Source organism: Populus trichocarpa, chromosome 9 (genome assembly GCF_000002775.5).
Source record: "Populus trichocarpa isolate Nisqually-1 chromosome 9, P.trichocarpa_v4.1, whole genome shotgun sequence".
NCBI classification, from domain to species: domain Eukaryota; kingdom Viridiplantae; phylum Streptophyta; class Magnoliopsida; order Malpighiales; family Salicaceae; genus Populus; species Populus trichocarpa.
This window is the reverse complement of record NC_037293.2, coordinates 12,306,880-12,323,890: the sequence shown is the minus strand read 5'-3', so window position 1 is coordinate 12,323,890 and position 17,011 is coordinate 12,306,880. Positions and strand designations below refer to the sequence as shown.

The 17,011-nt window shown below is 36.2% G+C and overlaps 3 protein-coding genes across 3 annotated transcripts; 1 reads left to right on the top strand and 2 right to left on the bottom strand.

Moving 5' to 3' along the window:
* Positions 1 to 3,129: 3,129 nt before the first annotated feature.
* On the bottom strand, positions 3,130 to 5,730 carry LOC7478582 (uncharacterized). Its single transcript, XM_002313580.4, has 3 exons — positions 5,406 to 5,730; positions 4,384 to 4,711; positions 3,130 to 3,547 (listed from the first exon to the last, which is right to left on the bottom strand). Exons 1-3 carry the CDS (start codon positions 5,551 to 5,553, stop codon positions 3,331 to 3,333), a joined length of 693 nt encoding a protein of 230 aa, XP_002313616.2. The 5' UTR covers positions 5,554 to 5,730; the 3' UTR covers positions 3,130 to 3,330.
* A 1,227-nt stretch (positions 5,731 to 6,957) lies between these two features.
* Positions 6,958 to 8,746, bottom strand: LOC7478583 (60S ribosomal protein L30). The gene is made up of 5 exons (XM_002313581.3): positions 8,580 to 8,746; positions 8,369 to 8,474; positions 7,964 to 8,065; positions 7,280 to 7,348; positions 6,958 to 7,192 (listed from the first exon to the last, which is right to left on the bottom strand). The coding sequence occupies exons 1-5, from the start codon at positions 8,598 to 8,600 to the stop codon at positions 7,152 to 7,154; spliced, it is 339 nt and encodes a 112-aa protein (XP_002313617.1). The 5' UTR covers positions 8,601 to 8,746; the 3' UTR covers positions 6,958 to 7,151.
* Positions 8,747 to 9,534: 788 nt separating this feature from the next.
* LOC7460090 (serrate RNA effector molecule) lies at positions 9,535 to 16,842 on the top strand. The gene is made up of 12 exons (XM_002312811.4): positions 9,535 to 10,081; positions 10,764 to 10,885; positions 11,351 to 11,408; positions 12,046 to 12,120; positions 12,206 to 12,280; positions 12,355 to 12,402; positions 12,547 to 12,615; positions 12,712 to 13,512; positions 13,591 to 13,639; positions 15,158 to 15,426; positions 15,522 to 15,701; positions 16,242 to 16,842. Exons 1-12 carry the CDS (start codon positions 9,648 to 9,650, stop codon positions 16,300 to 16,302), a joined length of 2,241 nt encoding a protein of 746 aa, XP_002312847.2. The 5' UTR covers positions 9,535 to 9,647; the 3' UTR covers positions 16,303 to 16,842.
* The last annotated feature ends 169 nt before the right edge of the window (positions 16,843 to 17,011 follow it).

The window sequence follows — 17,011 nt, the reverse complement described above, 5'->3', positions numbered from 1 at the left end:
GTTTTGGTGATGCCCTCAGAACTCGTATGACAAGAAAATCATTTTTGCAAAGAGAGTTTAATTTATTGTAGAAATAATAATAAAAAAAAAACAAGAAGAAAGGTACCCAAAAACAAATGACAAGAAATTATTGCATATGCATCAACACATATTAGTTAATTTAATGTTATTTTTATATAAATTAATTAAAGACACGTGTGAAAAAAAAAGACATTAGTTTGATTTCACATGTCCAAACATTAATCAAGCCAATTATGTCAATATCAATAATAAGAAAAAACAAAATTAATACTATCATTTTAATTAAAACAGTTGGTCTCGCGCGTGATCAATGAATTGAACCGATAATTTAGTAATTTAAATCTCATTCAGGTTAGTGTTCTAATAACAGAGTAAAATGATGAGGTAATTTCATTCTCCAAAAATACATAAAAATCCACTCTCTCTTGCTTGCTTGCTCTCTCTCTAGATGGTGCGGGACAGTTCATTCTCTGATGTCAAGAAGATTGGAAAGCGGCTGATCAGAAGTCGAAAGAGTCGAGGTTCAGGAAGGAAATCATGCACTATCCTTCCTTCCAAGGTGCATGTGATAATTTTATTTAGTTCGTAAATAAATCGTGAATATCACTTCTCCATTTTAATTAATTTTTGCTGTAGAATTAATTTGCTTGCTAGTTGGCACACACAGTATTTGAAAGGGACACACTGTTTAATTTGGAGGGGAAGACCAGACTAGCCTCTCTCTTTTTTAATTATTTAATATATATCGTTGAGAAAATATGGAGGTAAGAGGAAAGGGTCTTTGTGTCATCGTCAATTAATGGTTTCGAGGGTCTAGCAAGGTAGCTTGGAAAATAAGATATCTGCCTGCTCTAGCCAGGAAAGCGCAATGGGGCAGGTAGCTCAAGACTGCGTTCAAGAACAAGCAGCCATGTAAAATCCCTTTCCTTGACTAATTAATGCAAACCAAAAGCCACCCTTCAACGATTCTTTCCACGCCAACCTAAACATAAATCGCTTTGTGCAGAAGAAACATGAGAAAATTGTTGCATGGTTTCTCTTTATTTATTTATCTCCAAAGTTCATGATGATATATATTAGGTTGCAATAAAACAGGGAATCTTCTTGCATGTAGTCCATCGAGTGTTATCTTTGAACCCTTTTAACCAAGCCAGTAACCCTCCCATGCTTGGATTGATGCAACAAGGGACATAATTTTTCTTATGATAATGTATCATGATCAAAACTACCGTCTGGATATTGTGATTTTCGAGCCTTTTCTTCCTGGGGTATTGAGAGTTTTTTTAAGCTGCTGCTGCTGCTAGCGATAACATTTTTTCATTTTCTTTCGATAATATTCTTTTAATAATCTCAGATTAAGACTTAATGCCTCTAGACTTGACGTTTTTTGTTCAATAACATCTGGTTCATCTGGTTTTCTTACCTTTCTGGGTTTTTTTTAACAATTTATGATTATTATTATTTTTTACTCTTATGGAATATTCATTTCATAAATGTATATAGATTGAAAACGCGCGATTTGATGAACAAAGTTGTTTAATAAGAGAAAGGAATGCCTCTGATGCAGCAGAACTACCAGTTATCGATCGCTATGTATAAGATTAGTTTAATTATGGCTCTTTTTTCTTATACTAGTTATCTTTGAAGAGAAACCATCTAGATGATTATTTTTTAATGGCCGATAATTCACCATTAGAGATACAAGCCGTTTGGTGGGAATCATATATATATTTTTTAATACCAACTTGAAGCAGTTGATGAATTTTGTGAGATTAGGTGTTTACTAAATAATTAAATTGTTAGAATGGTTCATGGTGATGATGATAACCAAGTGAAAATGATGGTTTTTGAGCGTGTCAAAGGCTGCTGCGGTCTGCTTCACCTGTGTTAATTTTTCCCTTTTTTCCTGTCATCTTCTTGCTTGCTTGTTTTTACTTCCATCATTTCTATACTTTGGAAAGTGAACTCTCGTTTTCGCCGGCTTGCAACAAGCTTCTTGATAATTAATTAGATATTCACTTGTGCAGATAAATTTCAGATGCCTAGCTAGCTATTTTGTTGCCATAGATTGGCGTCTTTATAATAGTTAAGCGTAAATGTTTTTTGTTTCTGTTTTTGAATATTGAAATTAGGTTTTTAATTTCTTGTTAGATTTTAAGCATCTCATTCACCATCAAATTGGGATAAATATAGAATTGGATTGATGCATAAATATAGAATTGGATTGATGCATTAGAAACTTTTATTTATTTATTTATTCAAATACATGGTAGAATTAAATCCATTCTAGAGACTAAATAAAAAAAAATCTAGATTATTTATCAACTTGTAAGTCACCAGATCAACTCAAATTAATTTTTTTATTAAAACAAAATTATTTTGCTATTTTAAGAAATTTATTGGTATTAATATGGTCAGATTTAAACCAAATTTAACGGGATCAATCAAATTCTTAAAAACTTGTCGAATTAATCAAATTTAACCAGGTTAATATTATTTTTATTTTAACCTGAAAGCTAGCCCACATCGTGCCATGGATTATGAATTTTTCAAGTCATCCTACGTACCACGTAGATTTGGATTTAATACCTATGATAGAATTAACAGATTCACAAAGGAACGAGATTAGCTCTCCAAATGTTTCATGAATGGTTTGAACATGGATGCCATAATAACTTCGACAAAAACATAAGGGCAGCTCACTTGTTTTGTGCCGACTGACCTCTACGCTCAAGCCAAAATTTCTCAACTCTCCTCGAGTCTTTGGATAAAATGAAGATAACATCTCTTGAATTAAATAAGTTGAATTGGTGGAACTTGTCACATCTGTATTTGATTTAAAATCTTTACTATGATATTACTTTTTTAATGTATTTTGGCACGGTTAGTGACATGATATAATTTTAATGTATTTTATCAGATTGATCTGATAACACAATGACCAGGCCCTATTCCGGGTCAATTCTCGAGCTAAGCTCATGAGATGGGAAGCCTGCACAGCAATCTTAACTATTGCAATAGGATTTTTAGCACTAAAATGGAAGTCTGTAGCGAGATCCAAAATAATGTCCATAATCTGTTCGAAGGCTAAACGTTGAGATAAAAAAGTTTCGAAAAACTGGAGTTGATATTCCCAAAATGAAAATGTGTTTCATGACAAAATAATTTCATTACTGTACAGTTCGAGTTCCACTGGCTCTGAGAAACGTAACATGATAGACACCTAATGGCTAAAACTCGAATGTAATAAAGATACATATGTTGTAAGATTATAACAACACCCAAAGCATGATACCAGAAAAGGATAGCTCAAAGGCCGATGAGTTTCCTATTCAAATGCTCCCCTGAGAAATCTCCATGTCCTTGATGATCATGATCATGATCATGAAAAATAAGCGTCAAGATTCCCACCAAACATAGAACTGAACCAACAAGAAGTTTGTCGTATCGCTCAACCCAGTGAAACTTCAGCTGGCTGGCACCGTAGAATGATAGAGCCACAAGAGATGTCATCACAGTTATTGTGCTGCCAACAAAAAATGATCCAGTGTCAATCAATCTTTATATCACGGCAAATAAACCTACATGGTTTTGACTATTGCACAACTTAACATTCAGAACGGCAACCAAGGAAAGATAAGAGAACGGTTTATCCAACTGTTTATTATCAAATATAAGAATTCCCACACAAATTAAACAAATAAACGTAGAGTGAATGTAACTTTCATATTCTGGACTTCTTTTTCCTCAAGCAAATTCCATGCAATTAATTTATGTTTCTAGTAAAGATGGAGAGCCCAATAAGGTGGTCTGTTAAACAGGAAATCCAGCAATCCAAACACTTAAGTTTAGCTACCTGCTTCTAATTAATGGAAGAAACAACGACCCAACTCAACTAAATCTTTACTACCCAGATCTGGTTTAAGAAAAGACACAATCTCAGTAAGCCATTTGAATATGATTTCAAATAGTCTGGTTTAATTTTGGGACTCTTCATATAACCATAAAAGGAATGCAGGAACAGTAAATAAACACAAAGAGAGAAATTATTCTGCACCTGATAGTGGATGATTAGACATCTATACCAGTAAAATGCACAAAAAGTAATCCAAGCACCGATAAAAACTTCTGCATATTCATGTTAATAGTTTTGGACATGATTATTACACCAGAAAGCATCAAAAGGAGAGACTCCAATAAGAAATAAGAAATAAATAAAACTGGCAACCAGCAAATATGCAGACACGGGTTCATTGATCATATTTTTATCCCTACCAAGATGAGCAGAGGCATATTTAAGTATAAAACTCCACAATAAGCAAAATAACTACCCAAAATGCAGAATGGACATAACATTGATACCTGAATAGCAGCACAATAATGGCAAGCACCATCATGGAGGATGAATTCCCAACAGCAAGAAAAACAGGGAGAGTTGTTGCACAAGGAGATAATGCAGGAACAAGGACAAGCCCTGCTACGGCCATTTTCTCCATAGGCTGGTTATGAGAATGACTATGCCCTCCTTTCCCAGACAGAAACAGTATCATATAACAACCACCAAGAATTATAAGCAAAAGCGAAGCAAGTTTGTGAACTGTTTCTTCACCAGCAATAGTATTCGCCATAGTAATTGCTGTTATACCAAGAAGTGAAGTAGAAAGCACATGCAAAACTGCCCCAAATGCAGCTGCATAAGAAAACAAGAGCAATAATGATAACTACCACAGGCATGGCAACACCAATATTGTAACATAATACATCATGAGCCTATGAATCAGGAAATTTTTTAATTTCCAATACAAATCTGAATCTAGAATAGAACCAATGAAGTTGATCTCAAAACATCAGCATGACCAAGTACAGTGCCAAGTTTTGAAACATTGTCGAGTTAAGAGTGTATTTGATAATGCCTTTGGATGTGCTATTACAAAGAGATTTTCCGCTGAAAAAGCATCCATTTTTTGGGTGTTTTTCAATGATTTGACATAGGGATGCCAAAACCATCGAAAGGCACCTAGAGAGCGCTTTCAAGCACTCGCTAACGCACGGCAAAACACACTCTTTGCCAACCCGATCAGACATAAAGACACAAAATTTAAAACCATCCAGCTTAAAATCACATCAGAAAACTCCAATTAAATTAAACACTAAGAAATCAAGCTAATCAACTTGGCAGATTCACATCAAATTTTCATGAAAAAATAAATCATTTCAAGCACTAAACATGCTATAGCAAATTGCTAAAGACGCAACCTTTTTCTTCATATGTCCTTAATAATCAAAACCCACCAATAATTTTCTATTTTCTTACAAGTACATAAAGAAAGAGACCCGGATCTAAACGGAAAAGCAAAGCAAGACAGCGGGAAGAGAGTACATACTGACAAGGAGAGTTCTGGAGAGAGTCCATTTCTGGGCACGCCCGACAATAGAGAAAGGAAGCCAATGTGTTGGAATGAAAGAATGGAGAAGAGAAACAGTGGCTATTCCTCCGATTGTTGACAGATCTTCTGCGGTGAAACTCTCCATTGTTTACTTCTGTAGTTAATTGCGCAAATGGTTTTTTTTTAATAAATCAATGATCTTACATTTACTTAACAGTAAGTTTTGATCGATGATTGTGGTGGCGGTGTGGTGGAAATGGATTTTGCGTTCCTCGAAGAAATGGTAAGATCCAAAAGTATGGGAAATAAAAAGGACCTTTTATGTTTGCTTTTTAGTTTTAATTTTACTACGAATAATATATATGTAAAATTATATACTGAATAAAATTGTGATGGATAGAAGAATTATGTTTTAAAACCTTTTTTGAGATTTTTTTTGTTTAAAAATATATTAAAATAATATTTTTTTATTTTAAAAAATTATTTTTAATATTATATATTAAAAAATGAAAATATTAAAAAAATAAAAAATTATTAATTAAAAAAAATTAAAGTTCTTAAAAAATACTTTTTAAACATAATAACAAACAAACTACTGGGCTGTTTCAGCCTAACTTTAATAAATATAAACAGGGAATTAATTCAACTTTAATAAATATAAATAGGGAAAAGTTACGTGATAACTTTAAATAAGGTTACTAGGGCCTAACTTTAATAAATATAAACAGGGAATTAATTCAACTTTAATAAATATAAATAGGGAATTGATTACGTGATAACTTGATTAGCTAAAGGAAAAACCTATTAAAACTTTTTATTTATTTTTTGTTTTATAAATACTGACTTATAACTTGCCTGAGTTGGCTTCCATGAAAAAACATATTAAACCAATTAGAGGAAATATATAATTTAGAATCTGAATTTTTACACGTTTCTTCAAGAAAAGAAAATAGATAGAAAAAGAATATAAACTAAGATTTTTTAAAAATAGAAAAACTTGATTTTCTTTTTTCAATGGTATTTTTCTTTGATTTAGGATGCGTTCGTTATTTAAAAAACATGACCTGACATTTTTTTTCCTTGCTTGTAGTTTATAGAATGCAGAAATTAGTCTGGTAATAAAAAAAAGTCCTGTTTTTCACTTTTACTATTATATTTGTGCTTACAGAGGCCAATAAAACCAGCTACGGGAAGTCGGGAACAGGAAGATTGAAAACCTATGGCACATTATGGAGGTGTACACTCCCTCAGAATTGAAAACCTTAAATTTTTTCTTCATCACTAGCTGTTCCCGATGAAAAATGTTGGAAGACTAGAAACATCAAACCATGGCCATAGATTTGATAGGTGTAACTGGCACCAAGTTAAAACTATAAGGTGACCACAAAGCACCCAACGCTGGTTATCATCCTTAAAAGCAGGTTCGGATGAATTTGATACACGACGTCGATGGCAATGAGCATCAAAGAGACTGAAAGTCTAATAAGCGACTGTAGCTTCTGATACAAGCCACAAAACATCGACTAGGAGAAGAAAATAGAGATAAAAATTAACACAGGAAATAAAGTACTCTGATAGATTCACTCAGACATCTAGTAGATAGAAAATGGCTATCAAGGAAGCATGGAGGTTCAGAAAAATTGTGCTTGTTAACAAAATATCACAGTGCTCTCAATTGAAACCCGCATTCCAAATGGAAAAGGAACCAAAACTAAGTAGACATGCTATTGCTTGGAAACTGGGTCAATGATCACCAGGTACGCTCTTAATGATATCGGAATCACCTGAACAAACACATGAGATTGCCACGATCAGAAAACAAAAATCACATACTGTACGTAAATATCAAAATGAAGGCCACTTCTATTTACCTGGATCAATAATGCTGAGGCAGCATACTCTGAAATATTTTCCACAGGCAGTGCCCAAGTCAACATTATCTGACACAATATTAAACACAAATTTTAATGAAAATAACCCAACTTGACAAAACTTGATAGCACATGAACTGCTTAGAATTCAAGAAAGACTATTTGCAGTTTGTTACAGAAAGTGAAAAGGTTCAAATTATTGATGAGCAGCTATTCTTTCATGAAAAAGACAAAGGCGCAGCAGCTGATGTCATAACACAGTGCCGAGAAACACCCACCAAAACCTCCTCTAATCTTTATGGCATTATTCAATGGACTAACCTTCAGATTTCAAATACATATTGCATGCTTTTCAGATGAGCTATGATCTTAAAATAGGTAACATCATCAAATATCAATTTGAGTGCTATACTACACTTTATAGACTTACCTAACCATTAATTATATCAAATAAGAAAAGAAACAATGAGCCATGCAAACATCAACCTTCATGATTTTGGTAAAGCCAGGCCTAAAAGAAAACCAATAGATTCCAGAATGAAAAAAAGAAATCAAATTCCTAATTTTAAAACACAAATTGACCCTGGATACAAAAAGCAAGCTTCTAAAGCTAAATTCATAACTTGACATGAAAATGCAAGGAATGACACGAGAGAGATGTTAGAGCAAATTCAAGAAACTCACTTCCATTGTAGTGATGAACTCCAACCTTGGCCAACATAGCATAATATTCAATCTCAGACTTTCTCAGAGGAGGACAATTGTTGGAGATGATGATAAGCTTCCCTGCAAACACAAACACACGTTTATTTAAGAGATCTCTTGGCACATAAAACAAACAGACCCCACAAGAACCAAACCAAAAAATCAACCACAGCACTATTAACAATCAGAAGGAAAAAAAAGCGCACAGCTTTCTCCACTAAACAACCTTCACAACCTCACAGATCAAGGTAAAGTAACTCTTCAATCAGAACCCCTTTTAGAAAATTAAGTAAAACGCAAACCCCATTAATCAGATCAACAAAAAAACCAACTCAAATCACAAAAAAAACTAAGCTGTAAAGGAGACAGAGAATAGGAGCTTGCCCTTTGAGTTTCTGAGAGATTTCAGCACAGTCTTGTACCCCAGGGTGTATTTCCCACTCTTCATGACCAGGGCCAGTCTGTTATTGATAGACTCATGAGTCTTCTTCTGCAATAATCAAAGAAAACACAAAAAACAACATAAAGTTTAATCGTTTTTTTCAATAAAAGAAGAATTGGAAAGTAAAGATGTTGATGAGAGAGGGAAGCTTACTGTCTTCTTGGCGGCCACCATGGTAGTTATGCGAGAGGTTTCTGCAGACAAAATGAAGGCTCGCCACAGCAAGAAACCCTAGCCAGATTTAATCTCTCTATTTATATAGGGAGGAGGCTAGGGTTTTGTAGAATGTATTTGTTTGGGAGTGTAGTATTTTACGAGTGGGCCGGGCTTGGGATACTCTCAACCTAGTTTTGCTTGTCCTGAGGTCAAGATTGGTAAAGTAGGTTTTTTTATTTTATTTTGACAAAAATATTTTAAATCAATGCCAGGTACATCGGGTTTAATGATAACGGTGCATGTTTGTTTTTGGTAAACACGTATTTTCAAATTAAAATGAATATCAAGTAATAGGAAACTGGCATGCAAAGAGTTATATATATATATATATATATATATATATATATATATATATATATATATATATAGACACACACACACACACACACTAGAAAGAGTTAAGACAAAAAAAATCAGTTATATTAACTCCATTTTTATTTTCACAAAAACAAAACCACACAATTTTAATAAAAATGATTAAATCAGTTAATTTTTCCAGTCAGTCCCAAAACAAGTCGCAACTGCCTATTACTCGGCAATTTTTTTTAACACCCTTTCACATTTTTAGATACACGGAGAAACCCATAGCATTGTGGGTTGACCCGGGACCTATCAATTGACCCGGGACCTATCAAACTGGGGCCGGAACAATATCGGGTTCAAGAAAAAATCAAGGAAGGTAAAAACCTGAGTGAGCCGTTAAAAAACCCTTGATAATTTAACAAGACCTGATAAAAAAATAGTTGCAATGTGTTCACTATTTATTTCTTTTAACAAAATAATGTTGTTTTGTTTTATAAAAAATCTGGGGTCTACCCGGGATGACTTGATTAAAATCCATGACCCGTGACACCGGGTCGATTTTAAAAACTATTGGAGAAACCCATTCCCCCAAGCACGCGCACACGCCTTCTCATTTCTTCTCTGCTTTTTCCCCCAAAATTTTAAGCCCTCAAAATTTCCTCTAGGGTTTTCACTACCTAAAAAAAATATCCCCAAACCCCGATGGCCGAAGTCATTAACATGCCGGTCGATTCCCTCGACCATCGCGGCGGGAACGGCGGCGGAGGAGGACGGGACAGGAAGGATAAGCCACCCACTGACGATCCACAATCTTCGCCTCCACCACCTCCTCCTACTCAACGACGCCGTGAGAGAGACTCAAGAGAGAGACGTGAAGATTTCGATAGACCTCCTAATCGACGTGGAGGCGATTATTATGATAGGAATCGGTCCCCGCCCCCTCCGCAACGAGAGAGGGAGAGAGAGTATAAGAGGAGGAGTAGTGTGAGTCCTCCACCTCCGGTGCCTTACAGAGACAGGAGACACTCGCCGCCGCAGAGGAGGTCGCCTCCGTATAAACGATCGAGGAGGGAGGATGGTGGTTATGATGCCAGGAGAGGAAGTCCTAGAGGTGGATTTGGAGGTGGTGATCGAAGGTGAGTTAGGGTTTTATTGATTGGTTCTGACTGGGCCTTTTCTTATAGAGATTTTCTTGTGTCGTGCTTCGGTTGGTTAGGTTTTGTCGAGGAATCTTGAGAATCACGTAGAGAATTTTGGCAGTTATTTAGTTAATTGAGGGGGTTTATATTTATCAGCCAAAAATAAAATAAAATAGGAGAAGAAATATAGTATAATATAAAATTTCGGTAGTTATTTAGTTAATTGTGTTGTCTATGGATTGTGAGGGCTGTGGGTTTTATCTTTCTTTCTATGTAATGCAGTAATCTGATTTAATTTCAGTATGGTCGTCTCCTGATTCAAGTTCACGCGGTTTTGATTAGAATTGAACTTGAGATTGAATCTGAGTTGAAATTTATATTTTTAAATCGTTAGTGATGAATTGACTGTTATTAGACTTATTAAACCTCGTAGTATGGGCAAGGTGAATCTTGAAGTTTTATCTGGATGTTTGAATCTGCCTTCCCATTCTTTTTTTTGTACCTTTTTCTTTATTGTCGCAGTTCGCAGTTCAAGATTCACCTTGTTATTCAAGGTCGTGCCTTGTATATGTGCATAGGAAATGATTGCAATATTTGCTTGCAATTCTTAATTTTGGGCTTGGCAAATTCCTTTATGCAATATTTGCTCAACATATTGGAAACTTGATGTCTGGTGTAGGTTTGGATATGATTATGGTGGTGGATATGACCGTGAGATGGGAGGTAGGCCAGGTTATGGTGAAGAAAGGCCTCATGGCCGATACATGGGTCGTGGAGGCGGATATCAAGGTGGTCCTCCAGGTACATACTCAACTGCTCCCAATGGCTTTGTTTTAAAATTCTAAATGTGACTTCATGTGCTCTGCATAATTTTTGTGGTGGATAGATATAATGGAAGATACAAGGCACTTATTTGCAAGCCACCTTGCTAATAGTTAGCGACCTAAGTTAAAGATTTGACTTGATTAGAGCCTCCTGTAACCATATTTATATCTGTATTTTATTGCATTTTTAGTGACTTTGGTTTTGTTACAAGGTGTTTCCTACTGAAAATCAATGATGAAACTAGATCCCTTAGGAAGCTTACTGAGGATTTTTTTCCCGCTCGAGAAAATCCAACCATAGAACAAAGGGCAGAGACACATATATGGAGTGATTGCCTTTACTTTTTCTACTATTAAAATGGCATCTATAAGGAAATCAACCTTGTTGTTTTGCTCGTACTATTTGTTGAAGTGGAGCTGACTGATTCAATTATTGTTACAGATTGGGAATTGGGACGTGGTGGTTATGGCAATACTTCCAATGTAGTGCCTGCTCAAAGGTTAGTATTTTGTCGTGTTATAGAGACTAGCTCTGGATGGAGTTGAATCTATCCTTTGTTATCAAAATTTGATGTTTGCATTGCTCATAATATTTATGCTTATCCCGATTTGAGATTGAGTTATATGGAAAAATAAATTGTATTTGCCTTATTGTTCACAAATTAACTGGAGTGAATGCTCATGGGTAAATCTCCCTCAACTTCAGCGCCTCTTCTTATAGGCGGCTCTGCACTAGATCAAAATTATTTTCTGATTTTGAGAGAACTTCAATATCTGTGGTTTGAGCAGGGATCTGTGAAAATTAAATGCAGTCTGGTTTAGTTAGTGTGTTTCTGACTTTTTATTTGCTTAGTCGAGCAACATGTTTCCTAAGGTTGTATTGTTTGAAATCTGAATGTGAACCTTGCTGGTACATGAAAAAGACTAAGTAGTGTAGAAGTTATATGAACATGAATGTTTCTGTAACATGGAAATATCCTAGTAGCACCTTTTGATATGTGAATGAGTTGGTTAGACATAATCTTTTAGCATTCTCTCTCTCATTGTTTTCAATCATGTAGATAAGGAAATTTACAGAAGTTGAGTGGAGACTTCATTATGCTTGTTGTTCTCACAAGGTAACTTTATGTTTTTCAGAGAAGGCTTAATGTCATACAAGCAATTCATTCAGGAGCTTGAAGATGATATATTGCCATCTGAAGCTGAGCGCAGGTACAATGTGGATTTATTTTTGGACTCTTTATAGTTGAATCACGAGCAAAAAATGTGAATGTGATCATGGCCTTTGATTATGCAGATATCAAGAATACAAGTCAGAGTATATTTCGACTCAGAAACGGGTTTTCTTTGAGGCCCATAAAGATGAAGAATGGTACTTCTCTTCCCTCGGTTAGTATCTGCCACTCTGTTGGCTTCAATGAGCTAATGTTAGTTGTCTATATGCAGGTTGAAGGACAAGTATCATCCAACGAATTTGGTTGCAGTCATTGAAAGGTATGTTCTACCCTACATATTTTATTAGAAAAAATTGTCATGATATGATATTAGGTTTGAGTGTGGGGCCTGTGGGTGTTCAATGGCAGCCACTGCGCAAACCTTTTGGTGTTTGTTTGATTGTTCTTTGAAAATGCTTTGTAGGAGGAATGAACTTGCACGGAAGGTTGCGAAAGACTTTTTGCTTGATTTGCAGAGTGGAACATTGGACTTGTAAGATCGGAATTTCTATCCTTAAATTTACATAATTGCACCTTGCATGCCCTTACTTTTATCTTGTCCATCTTAAAGTTTTCATTCATACTGTAGAGGTCCTGGTGTCAACGCGATATCATCAAATAAATCAGGGCAGGCAAGTGATCCAAATTCTGATGATGATGCAGAGACTGGCGGTAAACGAAGAAGGCATGGTCGGCCACCTGCAAAAGACACTGATCTTTCAGCTGCTCCAAAGGCTCATCCAGTGAGTTCAGAACCCAAGAGAATCCAAGTTGACGTTGAACAAGCACAGACCCTTGTACGGAAACTTGATTCTGAAAAAGGTGTCGAAGAAAATATTTTAAGCGGGTCTGAGAATGACAAAATGAGTAGAGAGAAATCCCATGGAAGCTCTACTGGCCCTGTTATCATCATACGAGGCTTAACCTCAGTCAAGGGCCTCGAAGGTGTGGAGCTACTGGATACACTTATAACATATCTCTGGCGAGTCCATGGATTGGATTACTATGGAATGATTGAAACTAATGAAGCTAAGGGTCTTAGGCATGTGAGAGCTGAGGGAAAGAGTTCTGATACAAGCAACAGTGGAACTGAGTGGGAAAAGAAACTTGACTCACACTGGCAAGAGAGATTGAGGGGTCAAGATCCTCTAGAAAAAATGACTGCTAAGGAGAAGATAGATGCTACTGCAGTTGAAGGTTTGGATCCATATGTCCGGAAGATTAGAGATGAAAAGTATGGGTGGAAGTATGGTTGTGGAGCCAAGGGTTGCACAAAGCTCTTCCATGCTGCTGAGTTTGTGCACAAGCATCTCAAGCTGAAACACCTTGAACTTGTTATGGAGCTGACTGCCAAAGTGCGGGAAGAGCTGTATTATCAAAACTATATGAAGTAAGCAACGTCTTTCAACATAATTTTCTTCTGCTGATGTCATTGATCATGTGACAAGCACCTTATTCTCATTTGCAGTGATTCAGATGCACCTGGTGGCACACCTGTCATGCAGCAGTCCATGCCGGTATGATTCATCCAATCAATAGTAGTCAGTGATCTACATGCCTATTTATATTGTCTATATGGTTTTCTCACATAAAATCCGGACTTACATAATGTCAAATAATAGGGGTATATCTGTGTAAAATAAATGTTCACTGCGTAAGCCTTTGTTGCTTTTCCTCTTCCAGCTTCCTCTCTGAGTATGGGCTAACAGGATTTTAGCTTATCCAAATTTCTCCTATATCTAGTTCAAAATCTTCATATTTTTTTTATGATGGAGCTGCTAGCTTTACTGATTTCCATTTTTTAATGCATTCTGTTCGACTGGGGTGGGGGTGGTAAACTTGTTTTTGTTTCAACACGTAAACAGCATAAATGTGCTTGCTTCAAAGCCAAATATGGGAGTTGAAATGTGAATATTAAAAAAACAAGAAGGAGCAGTCTATAACAATTAGAAGAGGGTCCTTATATTTTCATTCATGGATGTGAGAGGGTGGATACTGTATGCTATTTAAAAATGTAATGTTAGGTACCTTTCTTATAGAGGATGAATGGTAAAGTAAGGCCCGATAATAATTTTAAGATAGAAACTTGAAGATCCCAAAAGTAATAATGATGATTATGGCTGTGCCGGAGATGCCCCCCTTTATCATATTGAGTTCCAGTTCTTTAATCCCTCCATAGTTTGATGTCTATCATCTGTCTGTTCTGTATACTCACTCTCTTGTTTCAGCAATATAAGCGTACACTGTACTCATAAGCACGTTGAGATGTTTCTATAAACTTGTACTTCTCTACAGCCTGTCTTCTTTGAATATTGCCTTTCGACCTTGATTTTATACTGCAAATAAAGCAAGTGAATGAAGGAAATTTTATTTTCATTTTTCTTTTACTCTACTGAAATAAATGACGTCTGATAATTTCAAACTATTATCTCTCTTAACTAATGCCCTCTCTTTGGGAATCTGCGTTTTTATTCATCTCTGACCATTAGAGCATCTTTGGCTTCTTTTTGCCATAACTTCCATTCGCAGTTGGGAAAATTAGTCATATACCAAATAACACGCTGATGGAAGCGAAAGCATACCCATGATTCTTTTTTGTCTCTCACAGACACGTGTATAATCCACAGTGCCATTTAGGTTGAGTTTCAATGCTCATACAGTCACCAATAAAACATTTTTTAAGCTGCTTGTCCAAAACATTCTGATGATCTATTCACAAAAAAATTAACTATATTGATAGGTGACTCTCCCTACCTCTACATGAGTAGGAAATGATGCATGGTAGCCACTGCAGCTATCATATGTATGTTCCCTCAATCTGCAGTCTCGTTTTATGTCAATACTTGTGACCCTCTCTACTTCTACATTTGTAGGAAATGATGCAAGGTAGCCACTGCAGCTATCATATACATGTTCCCTCAATCTGCAGTCTCATTTTTTGTCAATACTTGTTTTGCTGACTATCTTTTTCACAATAGTTTTATGATTTCTCTCTATTATTCTTGTTTATGAATAACCACATGTTTTCATTGCAGAAGGATAAGCCACAAAGACGCAGGCTTGGTCCGTTGAAGGATGAACGCGGCAACCGTAGAGAACGTGACAATAGAGCAAATGGCAATGAAAGATTTGATAGGTCTGAAAACCCACAATCAGGTGACTTCCAATCTAATGATGGTCCTGATGGAGGAAATCGTGATGAAGCAATGTTTGATACTTTTGGAGGACAAGGCATCCATGTACCTTCCCCTTTCCCCTCAGATATAGCTCCTCCACCAGTTTTGATGCCTGTTCCTGGAGCTGGGTAGGTTGAGAGCAATGATTTTGTTGCTGTCTTAGTGGAGATATTTCTGTACTCTTGCTGTTTTTTTATTAAGAGCTTGCTCTGATGACTTGCAGTCCACTGGGGCCTTTTGTTCCTGCCCCACCTGAAGTTGCAATGCGCATGTTTAGAGATCAGGGTGGTCCCCCTCCGTTTGAAGGTGGTGGCAGAAATGCAAGGCCTGGACCCCAACTAGGTGGGCCAGCCCCAATTCTTCTATCACCAGCCTTCCGACAGGATCCTCGACGTATACGCAGGTAAATTTTGTTGCAACCTCTTCCAACAACGTTTTTGTTTCTTGTGTACGTGTAAGCTTTCCGTGTTGCCTTTTCCCCTTCAGACTTCCTTTTTGTGCAAATAATTTTTTTATATATATTAAATTAACCGGAATTCATGTCATTTATCAGTGAAAAATTTTGATCCATTAACATGTTTGGAATGGGCATCACTTAGCATAAGCTGGATTAAGATCCATGCCAATAAAATCAACGTGACACTTGCCATGGATTTCCTGACAAATAAGTGCTATGGTGTATACTGTATATTGTTTCGAACAACAGTAGTAGGGTGTGGGCTGAATCTTGATTATAAAACATAACGATCTGCATTTTGTTTTTAAATTCCCCTGACAGTTGCATTTAGTTACAAGTTTAAACCTGCCAGCATTGGGAAGTTACTGTTTAAAAAGATCTTGTGCTTGATATGATTCTGACAGACAATCTAGTAAGAGCCTTTTCAGTTTAATATCTCTTCCTCAATCGTGATGTGATTCCCCTGGAACTTTGAAATTTTTGCAGCTATCAAGACCTAGATGCCCCGGAGGATGAAGTCACGGTTATAGATTACAGGAGTTTGTAGGTGTCACTGGTGGTTTCACAGAAAGACTTTCAGATATGGATTCTTATTTTTGGGCGAAGGTAGTTTATGTGCTGGGTGGACTTCAGTTACATAAAGCAATCCAACTGTAGAAGCGTCACCTTCTACTTAATGCGATTAAGGGCAGCTCTTGTTTGCGTTAATTGGTAAGGCTGCAACACTTTGATACGAATTCTGATTATGCCAGTGATGAAAGGTGGCCCTGATATATTTTTTTCATCTCTGCCCACGTTTATTGTCTTGAGAAGCTGCGCTGTGTATTTAGGGGTGGGAGAACATACAATATTTGACGAAATTGTATCTGTAGAATGGACTTTGTGCAAAGCAGATTTGTCAATTTGTTTTCGATTTCATAGTTTTCGGTTAGCTTGAGAATACTTTTTTGTTTAAAATAAAACAAAGGAGGTCCTAAAGAAGTGCCAGATGAGCGGTTGAGTAGCGTTTTAAAATCCTCTTTCTTGTAGCATGTCGTAGACAGTGCTTGTTTCAGTAAGAATTGGGCATTTTGGCATTTGAGTAGAAGCTATTTCGTTATTCTCTCCACTTTCTCGAGGAATACACTGAAGAACTGGTATTGATTCCACTTTCTTTAGGCAGAAAGAATTGATCCTCATCCCATGAAAAAATTGAAAAAAGATGGCTGTTTTTTTTTTTTTAAATAACCGAACAGATAATTTGGAAAAAGCATCCA